The sequence below is a fragment of the Penicillium angulare genome, assembly GCF_028827245.1.
Source record: "Penicillium angulare strain IBT 27051 chromosome Unknown utg000001l_segment0_segment0, whole genome shotgun sequence".
Lineage (NCBI taxonomy): Eukaryota > Fungi > Ascomycota > Eurotiomycetes > Eurotiales > Aspergillaceae > Penicillium > Penicillium angulare.
The window spans coordinates 4,244,748-4,258,443 of NW_026623160.1; the positions used below are offsets into that span (position 1 = coordinate 4,244,748).

Here is a 13,696-nt window from a genome sequence, read left to right on the forward strand (position 1 = left end):
GGGTAACATGTAATCCAGGGAGTACAAGGTAGTAATGGCCCAATACAATGGTATGGATTCCACCATGCCTATCTAAGACCTGCGGGGTTCCGTGGACGATGTTGATTGGTATGAGAAAGACGTCCTGGTGGATTGGGATTTCGCGAACGGAGGACACGCGCCACATCATGTAATTTCGGCCCTGTTGGCGTCAATAAAATTCTTCTCTCCCGACGTGAAGACAGACCTGTAGACCGAGAGTGCGTAGTAGAGGCTGTACCAAGGACTCCACTCTCGACCTGTCGTAAACCCTCCATCCCTGATCATCGATAAAGTAATCCTGCCCAGGTGCAGTGCTTCCTAGGGCCCATGAAGCAATCTGATGCCTTTGAACCTCGCTATCTGCGCCGAGTCTAATGGGGCTCGAGATGCCCGACTGGATTTGAAGGCCGTGGCTCGGTCGGGGAAGGAAATTTCCAATCTACACCCTCGCACATCATTTGGTTAGAATGAATCCATATCGAGATCTGCCTCCTGCTATCGAGGGCGGGCTAATACCATTGGGAATTTTCAAAGCGATTCTTCGATCCAGCACTTAATAGCCACTTATGGTAGACAGACCATGGTACAGTTGCGACATCGAAAGTGGGGAAGTGAGGGGTCATGAGCGTTCGATGGCTTGGCAGAACTTTTTGACTCGCAGCCTGGTGTTTAGCTGCCGCCAAGCTCCTTGCTAGACTCGGCGACGGAATAGAAAGGGAAAAAAATTAACTCATCTCTTTCTCCCATTTATACTCTAATTAATCAAATTTTATCATGAGCTCTATCCTGGGTCGGAATTGCCAAAAATTCTTCCGGGTCATGTCGTCGTTGATGAATCAAATCTCCCGCCGAAGTGCCACCATATGTTAGAATCAGATCAAAAGGTCATGGTGGCCATGAAATTGACTCAATTCTCAGCTAGGCTCACCGCAAGAGTGGCTCACGTATTCTGAGATTGGTAATTCAATACAATTCATTATTTCTGAAACATCCCATTGTATTTATAGCAGGGGGTCCTGGTACATCTAATGGACACCCCGCAATTTCCAGTCATCTGTCTGTTTGAAAATTCCAAGAACGCCCTACCAGTGACTCTTCCCTCGGCATGGATAACAACAGCAAGAACGAAGAAACAACTTGTGGTGGTCATGCCGCTCAGCATCATACAGGGACGATGGTTCGCTCCATTCCAGAGAAGGCAAGTCCCATCAATGCAAAAGTAAGGGCATAAGTTCTCTCAGCTAATGACTTCTCTTTGATGTAGGACTTTCGTCTCAACCAAAGATCCCCAAATGCCGAGAAGGAACACCGACAAGGTAATGTCACAATCAGTTGTCATCATGTTATTAGACCTAATGTCATATATTCAACTCGTAGGGAGTTCTTCTACAGGATCTGTTCACGGCTTTTCCGGTACCGAAATTGATGGGAGTTCGTTTGCATTCAACGGTAATGCCGCGGGTGATATACCAAAACAGGGTGGACCTAGTATTCACATAATGAGAAATTGCACTGTGAGCAACAACAGTGTCCTGTTTAATGGAGATATGGACCCGGAAAGCTTCAGAAAGATGTTTTGCAAAGCCCGCTAGGATGATAGTACCGGCGTTGTTTGCCTAGCTTTGTCTGATAATCCATGTAAAGTTGAAAGATTGAGAGCTATCGGTACTCGGACTTGTCGCATTCTGCAATCATTGATGTAATACTGGAATGCACGATGTTTTGTGGGGCATGGCGCAGAGCTATTCTTGTACTGTTGCACTACTTCCGGGCTTATTGCAGATATTGAAAGTCAAAAATGAAAAATGAAAAATGAAAAAAAAAATAAGCGACTAACGTATTTAAGGGGAGTACCATTGTCTGCAATTTTAGTTTCTTATACCTTTCCAAATTTATGATCTTTCTCTGAGGCCTGGAATATGACCAGCAACCGGAAACCAACCTCCGATGGTAATCATGGCGCCGATACACCGAACCAAGCTGTCGACGCTGTACCTAACCTGAATTACGAGTTCATTATTGAATGGAAGGAATATTCCCCAAGTGGAGAACCCTAGTATGTGATACTGCGTATTCAAGGAAAACATTCCTAATACTCGAAAGCCAGGCTGTTAACTACACACATTGCGAGTTTCAAGACGGGGAATTGATCTGCATCCACGGTCGATTACTTAGAAAACCACAGACCAACGCAATCGGCCGAACAATTCAACGGAACCCTAAGATGGGGTCTATTGGTGTCATAATGGGACACGAGTATGTATTTGCGAGTAGGGCTTCATGCTTCAAGTCTAACGAAATGTATTCACAAGGTATCTGCAGCCTGATGGATCAAAAGATTTCCTGCTCCACATGTCAGTAGACCTGAACTTTGTCAAGTGAAATTTCTAACACGATCAAAGAGCGTTTTCGATTAGAATTGCAGCTTTGCGAAATGGACGTGTACACGTGTTGGATGCGAATGGATGGGAGGATGTCCCAGATTTCATCAAGAAAAACATCGTCTGAAATGATATTCATAAAGCATGTCAAATGGATTAAGATGCGTTTCATGTGTTATATACCAGGCTCCGAATTAGGCTACTTGTCAAACGCGGGCGCAGCTAAACTTTTATCATTCAACAACGGAGAGCTGTCAATCCTTCGCTTGACAGGGCCTTGTTGTTGCACTCCAGGGGCTTGAAAAAGCTTTAAACCTTGAACGGCTGTCATTCGCAAGTCCGGCTCAACTTGTAGCATGGCTCGAGAGCACTTTGACAAAATGTCTGGCGAGCTCAAGTTGGTTATATCTTGATTACCAAGATCAAGAAGACCATCACCACAGGGTTTGATTCTTGACTCGATCACTCTTCCGCGTACCAATTCCAACCCGATAATACCGCAACTCCAATAATCAACTTCTTTTCCATGTAGCTCCCCGTACTGTTGCTCTGGTGCAAGATATCGCGGAGTCCCAGTTCCATCAAATCGAATGACTGCTTTATCGGACGCACAACCAAAATCCGTAAGCATAGCATCTGGAGGGTCATAGCTTCTCACTAGTATATTGGCTGGTTTAATATCACGATGCCAGATGCCTTGGTCATGAAGAAAAGCAATGGCTTCAAGTAGTTGTGAAAAGAATGTCTCTCTCCCAGAAAGTGACACGTCTGACCCATAGAGTGAACAGAATGTTGCATTTAGTAATGGCGATATTATAATATATTCGTCCGTCAGGTTATCTGCTGTTGGTACCACGTTATCAATTGATATACACTCTGTTTATGGGTGCGGTAAAAGATGTCAATACGTTACGAATAATCCGAGCAGAAGATAGAAGGGTTCACGTATGGATGGATCGATAAAATGATACGGGACCAGGCATACTTAAATCGATATCTACTCATCCTTCGCTTTGAACCAAAATGTGTTGATAATATTCCGATCTCGAACTGGTAAAGCACACGCTCTGTGAGGGATAATATGCATACCATATTTCGCCCCGGAGTCTGCAATTGCTGGTGTATGTCGGCCGAATAGGACAGATCAACCAGTGTCTGAATATACAGAGATCACCTTAATGACTGGCCGCCTAGTATTCTCAAAATCAAAAACCTGAGCATGATCCAACTGCTCATACCACAGCACATCAAGACCGTACCCAATCCAGGACCTGTTTTTCCATGCTCGTGTTTCTTCTTTCTCAGCTGTCCGGGCTTCTGACGATGAACCCATCAAGTACTGCCCAACCGTTTCGGCGTCAACGATCAAGTCCTGACCACTTAAAACAACTGTAACATTTCTACCCTCCTCTTGGTTCTTCTCGGCCTTTATCCCGAGATCCTCCTTCCAAATGATGTTGTCAATCCAGGAAAATCTCCTTGCCAACGTATGCGCAACCCCTGTATCTTTACTTGCGTAATACCAAAGCTGGTATTCATTGGCCCGCGCTGGTCGGCGGGCTATGAAGTTGTATGCCACGTCAGGCAGATGGAGGAGGAATGAAACAGGATCAATAAAGACCGTAGGTCCGATAAGCGCAGCAAACCGATCGGACTTGAGAAGGTGCGCAGCGATTATGGAGCCATAAGAGTGAGACACAAGCACGAACTTGCTCCATCCGTGATACCGCATGATCTCCATGATCTCACAGATCATCACATCCCTTTCCAGAGCTGGATGAGTTATCCGAGAGCTTACCGGCATGATCTCAAGTGCGATGATGCCAACATCACTATCGTCAGTCGCTCCTGTCTCTAGCTCCCTGTTGAGGTCTCGGAGGAAGCTCGTGTACGGGTAAAGTCCAATTCCAATGCCATGGATGAATAGTACGGGTAGTCTTTTCTTGGACGTATGCCGTCGATGCCAGTATGTGAGATGCCGCACTGGTGACCTGTAAGCCGTGAGTATCGTGAGAGGGCGAAATAGAAAGATGGTAAAGAATCGCGAGAGCGTGCTGCGATGGAAGTGGAATCCGTTATATAACATCTTGTAGTACATGATTGTGTCAACTACAAAGACGCACTAGGTGGATTAAAAGGTCAGTCTGATACCGTTCCTACACAGAGCGGAGAGATAGATCACTAACATTGTACCACAGTAAGCTACGATGTGAACCGCCTGCTTCGTTTAGAAGCTGTCCGAGGCCTTTCACATCCATCCTTCCCGGTGACAGCTTTCTTCCAATCAACTTCTCAATTTCTGTTGTATAGGTCTCGATTTCCGCTTCATTCTGTTGGTCCTGCTCGTGCCTATTTCCAGGCCTGAAAAATGCCCACCTGATAAAGTCTTTCACGTTATCGCGCTTGATGCATTCAGCTTCTGAGACCATAAGCCACCGGCAGAGATATTTCTCCAGGTTTGGCACATTTGCATTGCAACTCCTAAACAATTTCTCTCTGCACTCCGCGGATAAAGATCTGTGGTAGATAGGAGAATGGCGGCGAGCGTATTTGAGTGGTATGAAGACGGTGGCGAAAAAGACAGCCTCTGCAATGAGCCAGACATGGATAGGGTAGGGTATACGTTCGGGATATATTGGCAGATGAAAATATTGAACAGCGAGTAAGTGAATACTGTATAAAATACTGACTGGTGCAATGTTGTGAAGAAATAGGATGCAAACTCGAATAAAGAAGTACTCAACAGTGGATGTTCCGATCATAATGGTTTAAACAATCTACCTATAGAATATGCGTATAACAGATAGTTTGACGGAAAAGAAAAGCAGGGCGTTGTAGAATAAGACATCTACGATATAAATATTTATAGTTAAATTGCCGCGTCTGAATAGCCCCCGTCACTGCCCCTTCCCAACAAAATCCTTTTTGGTCTTGAGAGCGTTTTTTGTTGCACGAAGGAAACAACGCATACTGGCATGTGATTGCATATATGACGTAATAGTCCAAGAGAGAAACCCCATTAACTATCCAGCCAATAGGTGACGCAATCTTTATCATGTCCATCAATGAGATAAGTGGGAGATTAATCAGGCGTCGCATTACGGATGTGGTAATTTCGAAATTGGCCAGTCCATTGCGAAATTTTGAAGATGGGGGGGGTTTCATTATTTCATTTCAGGGCGGCTGGTGTCTGCTGAGTCATCATCCACGTGAATTCAGCATGCCAGGGGAAGCCAAGTTCTGTCCAAGAAGGGAACTCACACCTCTCCCAAGACCAGTGAGTGGCATTAACAATGTCCATAGATATGTATTATCTCGCCCTCTATTTGCTAAAACCTATGCATTTGCAAGTGCCAAGAAGCTCCCTTGTCGCATTTGTTCGATGAGGCAATAGCGGAGTGCACACTCTAAGGAGAGCGCCAGGCCAAGCTATGTTGTACTGTAATATGGTTATCAATATGCGATCGCTTAGACCTGAAATGAAACTCACGTCTTACAGTAGACCAATGATAACATCTCTTTTGACTCTCGCATAGATTTCAACCTACGTATCACATCAATCCAATGGTCACATCGCCCTTAACCCGTGCATAGAGCTCTACCTCGACTTCCAGATCCAGCTCAATTTTGATCTTTAAGCTGCTGTCCTTCTCGCCCACTTTTGCTGGTCGATCCTTGAACCGCGATTCGCGAATCGGACCAATCCTTCGCTCAGGAAGAGGAGCTGGGACTACATCGTCCTGATACTCTTGTGCCGGGGAGGGGGGGGGTGCCTTTTGTGCGAGTTTCGCGGGTTTCGCGGGTTTGCGGCCACCTGTAGGGTTTGGAGGGGGTTGAAGTTGTGTCTGTTCTTCTTCGGATTCCTCATCGCTGATTTCTTGTTGATGTCTGTATATAAAGACATCACTAGTCTCACAAATGGATGGGAGTTGAAGAGATATGGAGACCTACACTTGGGACATGGTTGTGGATTGATGAGGATAAGACTGAGAATTGATACAGCAAATTTTAAATTTACAAGGAGGATTGGTGGGAAAATGGAGTATCTTATGCATTAACAGAGAAGCGTGCTACACCTTAAAATGCGGCACCAGAGTACAGACCCCTATGAAACGCCGCGAGGCACGCTTCCATAACTCGTGGGTGGAAATAGACATGCGCTAGGCTACATGGGGTTGAGATAACGCGTCATAATGTCAACCGTGGCACACCAAGCGGATGAAATAGATGAAATAGATTAAACTCTCCTCAGTGACGCGTTTCAAGGAAAGAAAATCAGCGAACCTGCGCTCCCCCTTCCCTCATCCTTTTCGAACAAAAACATCATTGGAGATAATTTCAAATCCAGAAACAATCAAGAAACCATGGTCCTTGAACTACTCACTGCTATAGCGGCTTGTCCTGCGATTGTTGGTACTACTGAAGCAGTCCGCCAAAGCCAAAGAACAAATGCGAAAGAAAAACACAGAGGCGTGAAGTCGAATCTCATCGTTTCTTGCGCAGGACCTCAAGCGCGGGTAGGTACATTGATGGATGTTCCATAGTGTTGCGCGACAATAAGGTACGTATTCTACGAAGAGAGCCAACCCAACAAAACCTGTCCTGTTCGCTAATGCAGTTAAAAACCAGCTATACATTGGGTTGCCCACGGTGGAGGGTCGGCCCAATTTATCACAGCATCCATTCGCAGGATATTTCCTTCCCTATCCCGAACGAAACTGGGCTCGCAAGGGAGAAGGCATGGTTTCTACGATCTGCGATAAGCCTCCACAGCTAAATTGGATATACGTGGACGAAGAAACTTATGAAGTGAAATACGGCCTGCGAACAGACTCGGAAGAAATCTTGTTGGGCCGTGGGACTGCAGTGCTCCGAATAATGGGGCTATATGTCACACCAACTATCCTATACAAGATGCAACTTAATCCTACTGTCTAAGTCTCTTAACTACAATATATTACTTGGTTTGGGCGTGTTAACATGATTATAGCAGATGGAGTTTGAATATAGGCTATTATATAGCGCCTATCTCCAGAAAGGACAGCAGAAAGCAGAATGCAATATTTGAGAGCTTCGTGGAATGAAGAAAGCAATGGCTTCAGGCTACAGAGCATACACAGGTTCTCTGAGCTGGTTGATTCGAAATTGACGTCACCGAAGCTCGCTTTGTAGATGATGGGGCATGAGAAGAAGACTGAGCAGTAGTTGTCGAGGACTGTTTCACCAATAAACTTCTGATGATACTCTGAGCCCAAGCGAGCGGTCGCCTCAAGCGCTAGACAAGTAAGCCTGTTCATAGGAAGGAGTTTTGCAAAGCTGGGGTCATTTTGATAGGCTCGGGGGTATTTGGCTCTGTACTTACACCGCCAGATTCGGTGAGGGTGGAGGTGATTTAACTGCAGACATATCGAATGGTATAGAAAAGATGAACAGCGGGCTGGGCTTATCAAAGGATCTTTATAGTTTCTGTATTGCCGATAAAAAAATTGATTCCTACTCTCAGATACATTGCAAAATTTAGAAAGCCAATCGAAATGACATTATTACCGCATGCTATGTTGGCCTGAATGGATGTATTATTAGCACATATGTACGATGAGGAGCAGTGGCTGTGTTTACATAGCCTGGTACCACCCGGCCTGGTCAATCTCTCAGAACTTTTAAACGCCCTACAACGGGCCATCAACAAAGAACTGGAGAAAAAGAGTCGACTCGCTCCGTACTTTGAGGCTCACTTTGAATTCCAGTCGCCGTACCAATCGCCATCTCCTTCACCTGAACCTAACTCACCTCGCACGAGATTCACTAATCCAGACCGAGTAGCTTCACCAAACTGGAGAAAAAAGAAGAAAAACAGTTCTCTACTTGGAGAAAATCAGGCCGTCGGTCTGACTCGTAAGCTTTGGCAGACCATTTTTAGCCACATCCACTTATTCGAAACAGGACGTCGGCAGCCGCACTACTCAAAACAAGACTCCCTGATCTCGGACGAGAATCCAGGCAAACCATCTGGATCAATTTCATCCCAAAGAAACTTCCTCGCAGACAAACATAATGTTGACTTGGCTGGTTACAAAAAAGGCGGATAATTTTGCGACTGACGAAAGCGCGGATAAGAACTGCGGCAGGGCAGAAGGTTTATTGGGGGGGGGGGGGGTGAGATATTTACGATTGAGTCAGTCAAAGAAAATCATGAATAACTGCCGAGGCCGGAAAAGTAATCAAAGCTTCTTTTTACCTGTCTCCTGTCTCCGTTAAAGATTTCTTCGCAGGCCACCCAGCACATACGAAAAGCCAAGCGACTGAATACAATGCTATGTAAGGATACTCGGATGATACTGGCTCTTCTTAAGTCGCTTGAGAACAGGAAAGTAGTGATCAAAGAGACAACGGTGCATAATTAATGTGCATACCGCTGCATAATTGCATAGAACATGATCCATCTTCTTATCAAACTAATGTTTCTATTCTAGCGACAGAAATATGATCCTTTTGGGGGGAAGACGGGAAAGTTAGAGTGAGAAACTTATCCAGACCTTGTAAGCTCGGGCTACTTCATTTACTGTTTTGGCGCCAAATGGAAATCTATGGCGGTCTTTGAATTCGCTGGTCAATACGTAGAAGCGTTTCCGTGAGAGCTGCAAATACTTTGACATTCTGGTTCTGCTCTAATAAAGGCGCAACAAATCAGAAAAAAAAATTAAAAAATACAAAGAACAAAAGCAACAGGAGCAACAGACACAATCAAAGACCTGGGGATAAAATCTCCTCATAGCCACCATGACACTCTAGCGAGAACGATACTTTTTATCGTGCTTCTCACGGTCTGACTTAGAATGCCTTGGTTTTTCTGGCCGGATATGCTTGTTGCGATCACCTTGGGAGTAGTGTGTCTTGGATTTCTTCCGCTGAGATAATTTAAGACTCTCAAGCTCTTTCTCGAGAGCACGGATTCTTTTTGATTGATAGGAAGAATCACGACCTGGGGATTTACGGTTGTATGGCTTGCTTTCGGATCTCCTCGTTCCTCTCATTCTCATTTTTCTCCCCCAGTTCCCTGATTTAATGGGCCGGTCGAGGTCTGTATTATTGTCCGCGTCATCATCGCTGCTAGTATCGCTTTCGCTCTGGCTTCCAATCTCGCTTTCGTTGTCGGTGTCACTATCAAAGCCACTCGCGTTGCTTTCTGAATCTTCGGCATATCGCTCCCAGTAAGCATTTTCCTTGTCGCTAACAAACTGATATATTCCATCGTCTCTAGTGTTTAATATTCTGCGGCCGAAGCTTCGGTCGTCCAATGTGGTATCTCCATCACGCCATAAGACTATCAGGCGAGTCTGTGGGTAGCAGCCTGCCGCATGAGAAGGTTTAATCAGGTATTTTGAGCTGATACCATGTTCCTGGTCGTCTTCAATTTTGAATCCAATGCCGAGAATGCATTGCACATTAGTGCGATTCCACTTCCAATCTTCAACCAAAATTCCATCTTTCATGGTTCTTGCCTTAGCGTGACCTCGAGATGTCGACCAAAAGATCTGTTCTGTAGCGCGTTTGTCGTAATTCTGATAGGAGCCCGCGCGTATACGGTATATGGAATATGGTGGTTCTCCGTACTGAACAAAAATCTGGCTTCCAACTTCAACTCGCCACCAGTAAAGAACCTCTCCTCCGTTAAGTCGTCTCTGCTTCTCTACGGCCCTTGCATCGATACCGTCGAGGTCTTTCATCCATTCCTGGGTAAAAAGCCTGTCGTCACTGATAGACTCGTCTCGTTTCGGGCTCGAAGTTGCATTCTCTTCATCTTCAGAATCGCTTAGATCAGCTTCATCTAGAGCCATGGGTTCTTCAGGCCTCGGATCAGGGATTCCGATTCTCTCCGCTGCCAATCTTCGACTGAGGTTCCATTCTAGAGGAAGGAAATGTCTCTTGTTGAAAAAGTTCAAGGTATCATAGGTTTGATAAAATGCCTCCCAAGCCGCTTCCTGATTATTATGTTCGATTGCCCGCTGAAACTTTGTGATGTATGCTTCGCATTGGCTGCTGTAGGTTCGCTCGGGAATAGTCCCATCATCAATGCCGACTTCTGGGTGTTGCTGATTTGCACCGCGAATAAGTTGGTTCAGATTGGTAAAAAATTGAACACATCCATTGAGGTCTGGTAGAGTATTCTCTTTCCAAGGAGTGTTGAAGAAACTATCAATGAAATCCGGACTTTCACTTCTAGTTTTCTCTCGAATGATTTTCTTGACCCACTCGTGAAGAGCCGGCTCTTCTGCTTGAGGTCTAGAAGTGTCGTCGTTTTCAGCCTCGCTGTCATCGCCAGAATCTGAGACATCATCTTGGTCATTTGATTGAGAAGCCTGTTCCCCTTCAGATTGATCAAAACAACTTTTTTCTTGCGTTTCTTCGAACTGAACTACTTTTGTAGCCCCTCCATATTTTTATTCGGGACCTGGAGAATTTCCTGGCGACACTGGTGTTTGCATATTGCGAGCGTCGGGCTTGTCAGATGACTTGCCATTTTTTGATTTGGTCTTTTTTGATTTGGTCTTTTTTGATTTGGTCTTTTTTGATTTGGCCATGTTGTAGAGCGATGGGCAGTACAATCATACTAGTTAAATGCGTCATTACCTTTGTATATGCTGCGTTCAGATAGTGATAGTGGGGTCTCACAATGGACTGCCGCGTGGTTCCACAATGAGCTACCGCGTGGTTTCAGAATGGGCTGCCACGCAGTCTCACCGCCGGCGGAGGCCTGGTTTAGTCTATGATCGGCTGCAAAATCACTGCTTTTACAAAGTGATTTGGTTTCAATTGATCTGAATTTTCCTCCAATGTTTGATAACAATTCAAAACGAATTTTGACGCTTCAATCATCCGTAATTTTTGGTTTAGAAAATACGCAAGCACAGGGAAATTTGACTAAGATTCTCAAGTAAAAAGAATTGCAACTAGTGGAGTAGAACCAGCGACACTTAACATAGAATTCATAATACACACACACACACACGCAATTCATTAACGCCTGGTGGCTGACCCGAAAGGCTGATTATCACTTATCTACTATACGTGCCATAAAGTATACAGTTCTATGTCTCATTGAAGCCCATACATGAAATTTTGCCTTATGTGTCATTTCCAGCAGGCAGTGTCGCAGTGATTGCTCGTGGGTGAGTAATGTGGTTAGTAGGCTGGCTTGGAGGCGCTTGTCCAAGTGTTCAACATCTTATTTTCGGCAGTGGTTTCACCGCGAGCGGCAAAAGCTTGATTTGGTCTCCGGTCAACAGCAAAGGCATACCTCCCGCGCATACGTTTAATTCTTATTAGTATCACAATAGTTGCTTGTGCGCGGTGTATTATTTTAGTGAAATGCAATATTAACACTCTCATGAATATCAAAATGAATTCTGGCTTCACTATCGTCCAAACCTCTCCGTATAGAGAATGGGTGAACCTAGAGAGCGTTGTAACTAGCTGAGTAATGCACATTAACACTGAGCCCGCTTAATAAATCAGTCGTTCGATTCTATCTGCTGAATTGAGACCATTAACTGGCTGAAAATGTTCGAGTATTGGAGGCATTGGGTGTGGTAATTTGGACATGCTTCCACCCAGTACTGAATTCTTTGTTCCTGAAGACAGATTGTCGCATGAGCATCATTTAACATGGATGCCTGCGTTTCCATCTCTGAGTTGAGAGCTAATCTAGCTTCTTCATAGGATTGAATCTGACTCTGGGCTTCATTCAGTTCCATGGAAAGTTCATCTAACTTTAATTGTAACGGCGAGGTCTTTTTCGGAGGTTCAACTTGAAGATATTCATCAGCCATGCGTAAGGTTTCCTTTAGGAAATTATTACCTTGTTTCGATGCACTGCTCTGAATCTGATTCCCACATCTTTGCAGAGTCGGGTGTACGTGCTCACTGAATGCTTACTCAAATGCTTTTCAAACAATGGATACAGCGATATATCATCTATTTCCCATTCATATGGCGTTTCGTTGACTATGGGCTTTAGACGTACATCCGAGGGCTTGACGTCCAGATGAAGGGCATCCACTTGAATTCGACTTAGCAGATCCATAAAAGTAGAATTTTCGAAACTCACATATGTGCTGAGCAAGTTTTTCTCGACAGATTGACGTCCATTTCGCTCTATTATTGTTGTATCGCATGTAAGAAGTATCATCCATGATAGGGAAAAGATTTTTTTTGTTCCCTGAACCAGTGAAGATGAAGGGTTCTTGCGCATTTATACATGCTGTGCTGGGGTGGATATTTCAACCTCCTTACTCAGGTGGATCTCGTTTCAGGTGTGTAAAAGGGTGATCTATTGACGCTGCTAAAGGACGACATATACTCTTACTTAAGATTCTATTAGGGTAGAGACTGTGCTCTGAAATACTCCGAGATAAACTTTCGCCACCGGAACAAGTTTTGAATTGATTGACTGTCATATCTAGTTGGCATCTCTAGTGATCGATATATCTATGGTTTTTGATACCGATGTTTCATTCAACTTACTATACAGAGATTCAGAACACTTGGAGCAGCCCCCAGCCTCCCAAATATGCACATAGGGCAAACATATATTTTGCAAGTGGACCTCCCTGAGAGGACCCGCCTTTTCTATAAAATTTACTATATCAGAGTCGTGAAGCCAGCAGTTTTGTAGCCCCAGCCTTTGAAGTGAAGGGAAGCAAATCTTGGAAAAGAATTGCAGAAGGCTAGAACTATCCACAAGGCGGATCTTTCTCACATGCACAAACGCATCGGCTGCCAAATCCATAAGATATTGTGATCGATCAGATCGAACTAAATTCGCCTAGAATCCGTCAACTTCGAAGCTTTCCAGATTTATACAAATTTGTCGAGCTTTGGTCATTGCACTGAAAATAGTCTCTAAATGAATGGGAAAAGAGTCCTCCCAGTTTAGAAATACTCGATTCGAGAGCCAAAGAAGTTGCCGATCCCTCAACCCAATGAAAGATACCTTAATCGATTTTAAACTTTCAAAAAGCCTGATGGTGCCACAAAGCCTTCTCCTGTCATTTTTACTCCGAAGAAGTCTATTTTGATCCTCACTGATACGCCTGAAATGCGAATATATGCCGGTATATGAATATTCCTCGCATGAATACATTTGCAACTCTCGCTGGTCACGTCTATATTCACTGGGCGTATATATCCAAGTCGTGAAATAGTCCCAGCTTTCGACAACTAGAACACATATTGAATCAATTTTTAGGTTGCCTAGAATGTTCATCGCTTAGAGTTATGGATTACTCACCTGG

At 44.5% G+C, this 13,696-nt stretch overlaps 8 protein-coding genes across 8 annotated transcripts; 4 read left to right on the forward strand and 4 right to left on the reverse strand.

The window, feature by feature from the left end:
- Window positions 1-1,126: 1,126 nt before the first annotated feature.
- Window positions 1,127-1,613, forward strand: N7478_001431 (uncharacterized protein; the record flags this gene model as incomplete). The annotated part of the gene is made up of 3 exons (XM_056917646.1): window positions 1,127-1,240; window positions 1,286-1,337; window positions 1,399-1,613. 3 exons carry the CDS (start codon window positions 1,127-1,129, stop codon window positions 1,611-1,613), a joined length of 381 nt encoding a protein of 126 aa, XP_056785526.1.
- Window positions 1,614-1,940: 327 nt separating this feature from the next.
- N7478_001432 (uncharacterized protein) lies at window positions 1,941-2,529 on the forward strand (the record flags this gene model as incomplete). Its single annotated transcript, XM_056917647.1, has 3 exons — window positions 1,941-2,077; window positions 2,125-2,277; window positions 2,424-2,529. The coding sequence occupies 3 exons, from the start codon at window positions 1,941-1,943 to the stop codon at window positions 2,527-2,529; spliced, it is 396 nt and encodes a 131-aa protein (XP_056785527.1).
- Window positions 2,530-2,601: 72 nt separating this feature from the next.
- N7478_001433 (uncharacterized protein) lies at window positions 2,602-3,033 on the reverse strand (the record flags this gene model as incomplete). Its single annotated transcript, XM_056917648.1, has 1 exon — window positions 2,602-3,033. One exon carries the CDS (start codon window positions 3,031-3,033, stop codon window positions 2,602-2,604), a length of 432 nt encoding a protein of 143 aa, XP_056785528.1.
- A 513-nt stretch (window positions 3,034-3,546) lies between these two features.
- Window positions 3,547-5,164, reverse strand: N7478_001434 (uncharacterized protein; the record flags this gene model as incomplete). Its single annotated transcript, XM_056917649.1, has 2 exons — window positions 3,547-4,524; window positions 4,589-5,164. The coding sequence occupies 2 exons, from the start codon at window positions 5,162-5,164 to the stop codon at window positions 3,547-3,549; spliced, it is 1,554 nt and encodes a 517-aa protein (XP_056785529.1).
- Window positions 5,165-5,953: 789 nt separating this feature from the next.
- On the reverse strand, window positions 5,954-6,364 carry N7478_001435 (uncharacterized protein; the record flags this gene model as incomplete). Its single annotated transcript, XM_056917650.1, has 2 exons — window positions 5,954-6,290; window positions 6,354-6,364. 2 exons carry the CDS (start codon window positions 6,362-6,364, stop codon window positions 5,954-5,956), a joined length of 348 nt encoding a protein of 115 aa, XP_056785530.1.
- Window positions 6,365-6,766: 402 nt separating this feature from the next.
- On the forward strand, window positions 6,767-7,340 carry N7478_001436 (uncharacterized protein; the record flags this gene model as incomplete). The annotated part of the gene is made up of 2 exons (XM_056917651.1): window positions 6,767-6,919; window positions 7,032-7,340. The coding sequence occupies 2 exons, from the start codon at window positions 6,767-6,769 to the stop codon at window positions 7,338-7,340; spliced, it is 462 nt and encodes a 153-aa protein (XP_056785531.1).
- A 650-nt stretch (window positions 7,341-7,990) lies between these two features.
- Window positions 7,991-8,491, forward strand: N7478_001437 (uncharacterized protein; the record flags this gene model as incomplete). The annotated part of the gene is made up of 2 exons (XM_056917652.1): window positions 7,991-8,297; window positions 8,346-8,491. 2 exons carry the CDS (start codon window positions 7,991-7,993, stop codon window positions 8,489-8,491), a joined length of 453 nt encoding a protein of 150 aa, XP_056785532.1.
- A 699-nt stretch (window positions 8,492-9,190) lies between these two features.
- N7478_001438 (uncharacterized protein) lies at window positions 9,191-10,984 on the reverse strand (the record flags this gene model as incomplete). Its single annotated transcript, XM_056917653.1, has 2 exons — window positions 9,191-10,770; window positions 10,855-10,984. The coding sequence occupies 2 exons, from the start codon at window positions 10,982-10,984 to the stop codon at window positions 9,191-9,193; spliced, it is 1,710 nt and encodes a 569-aa protein (XP_056785533.1).
- Between the last annotated feature and the right edge of the window lie 2,712 nt (window positions 10,985-13,696).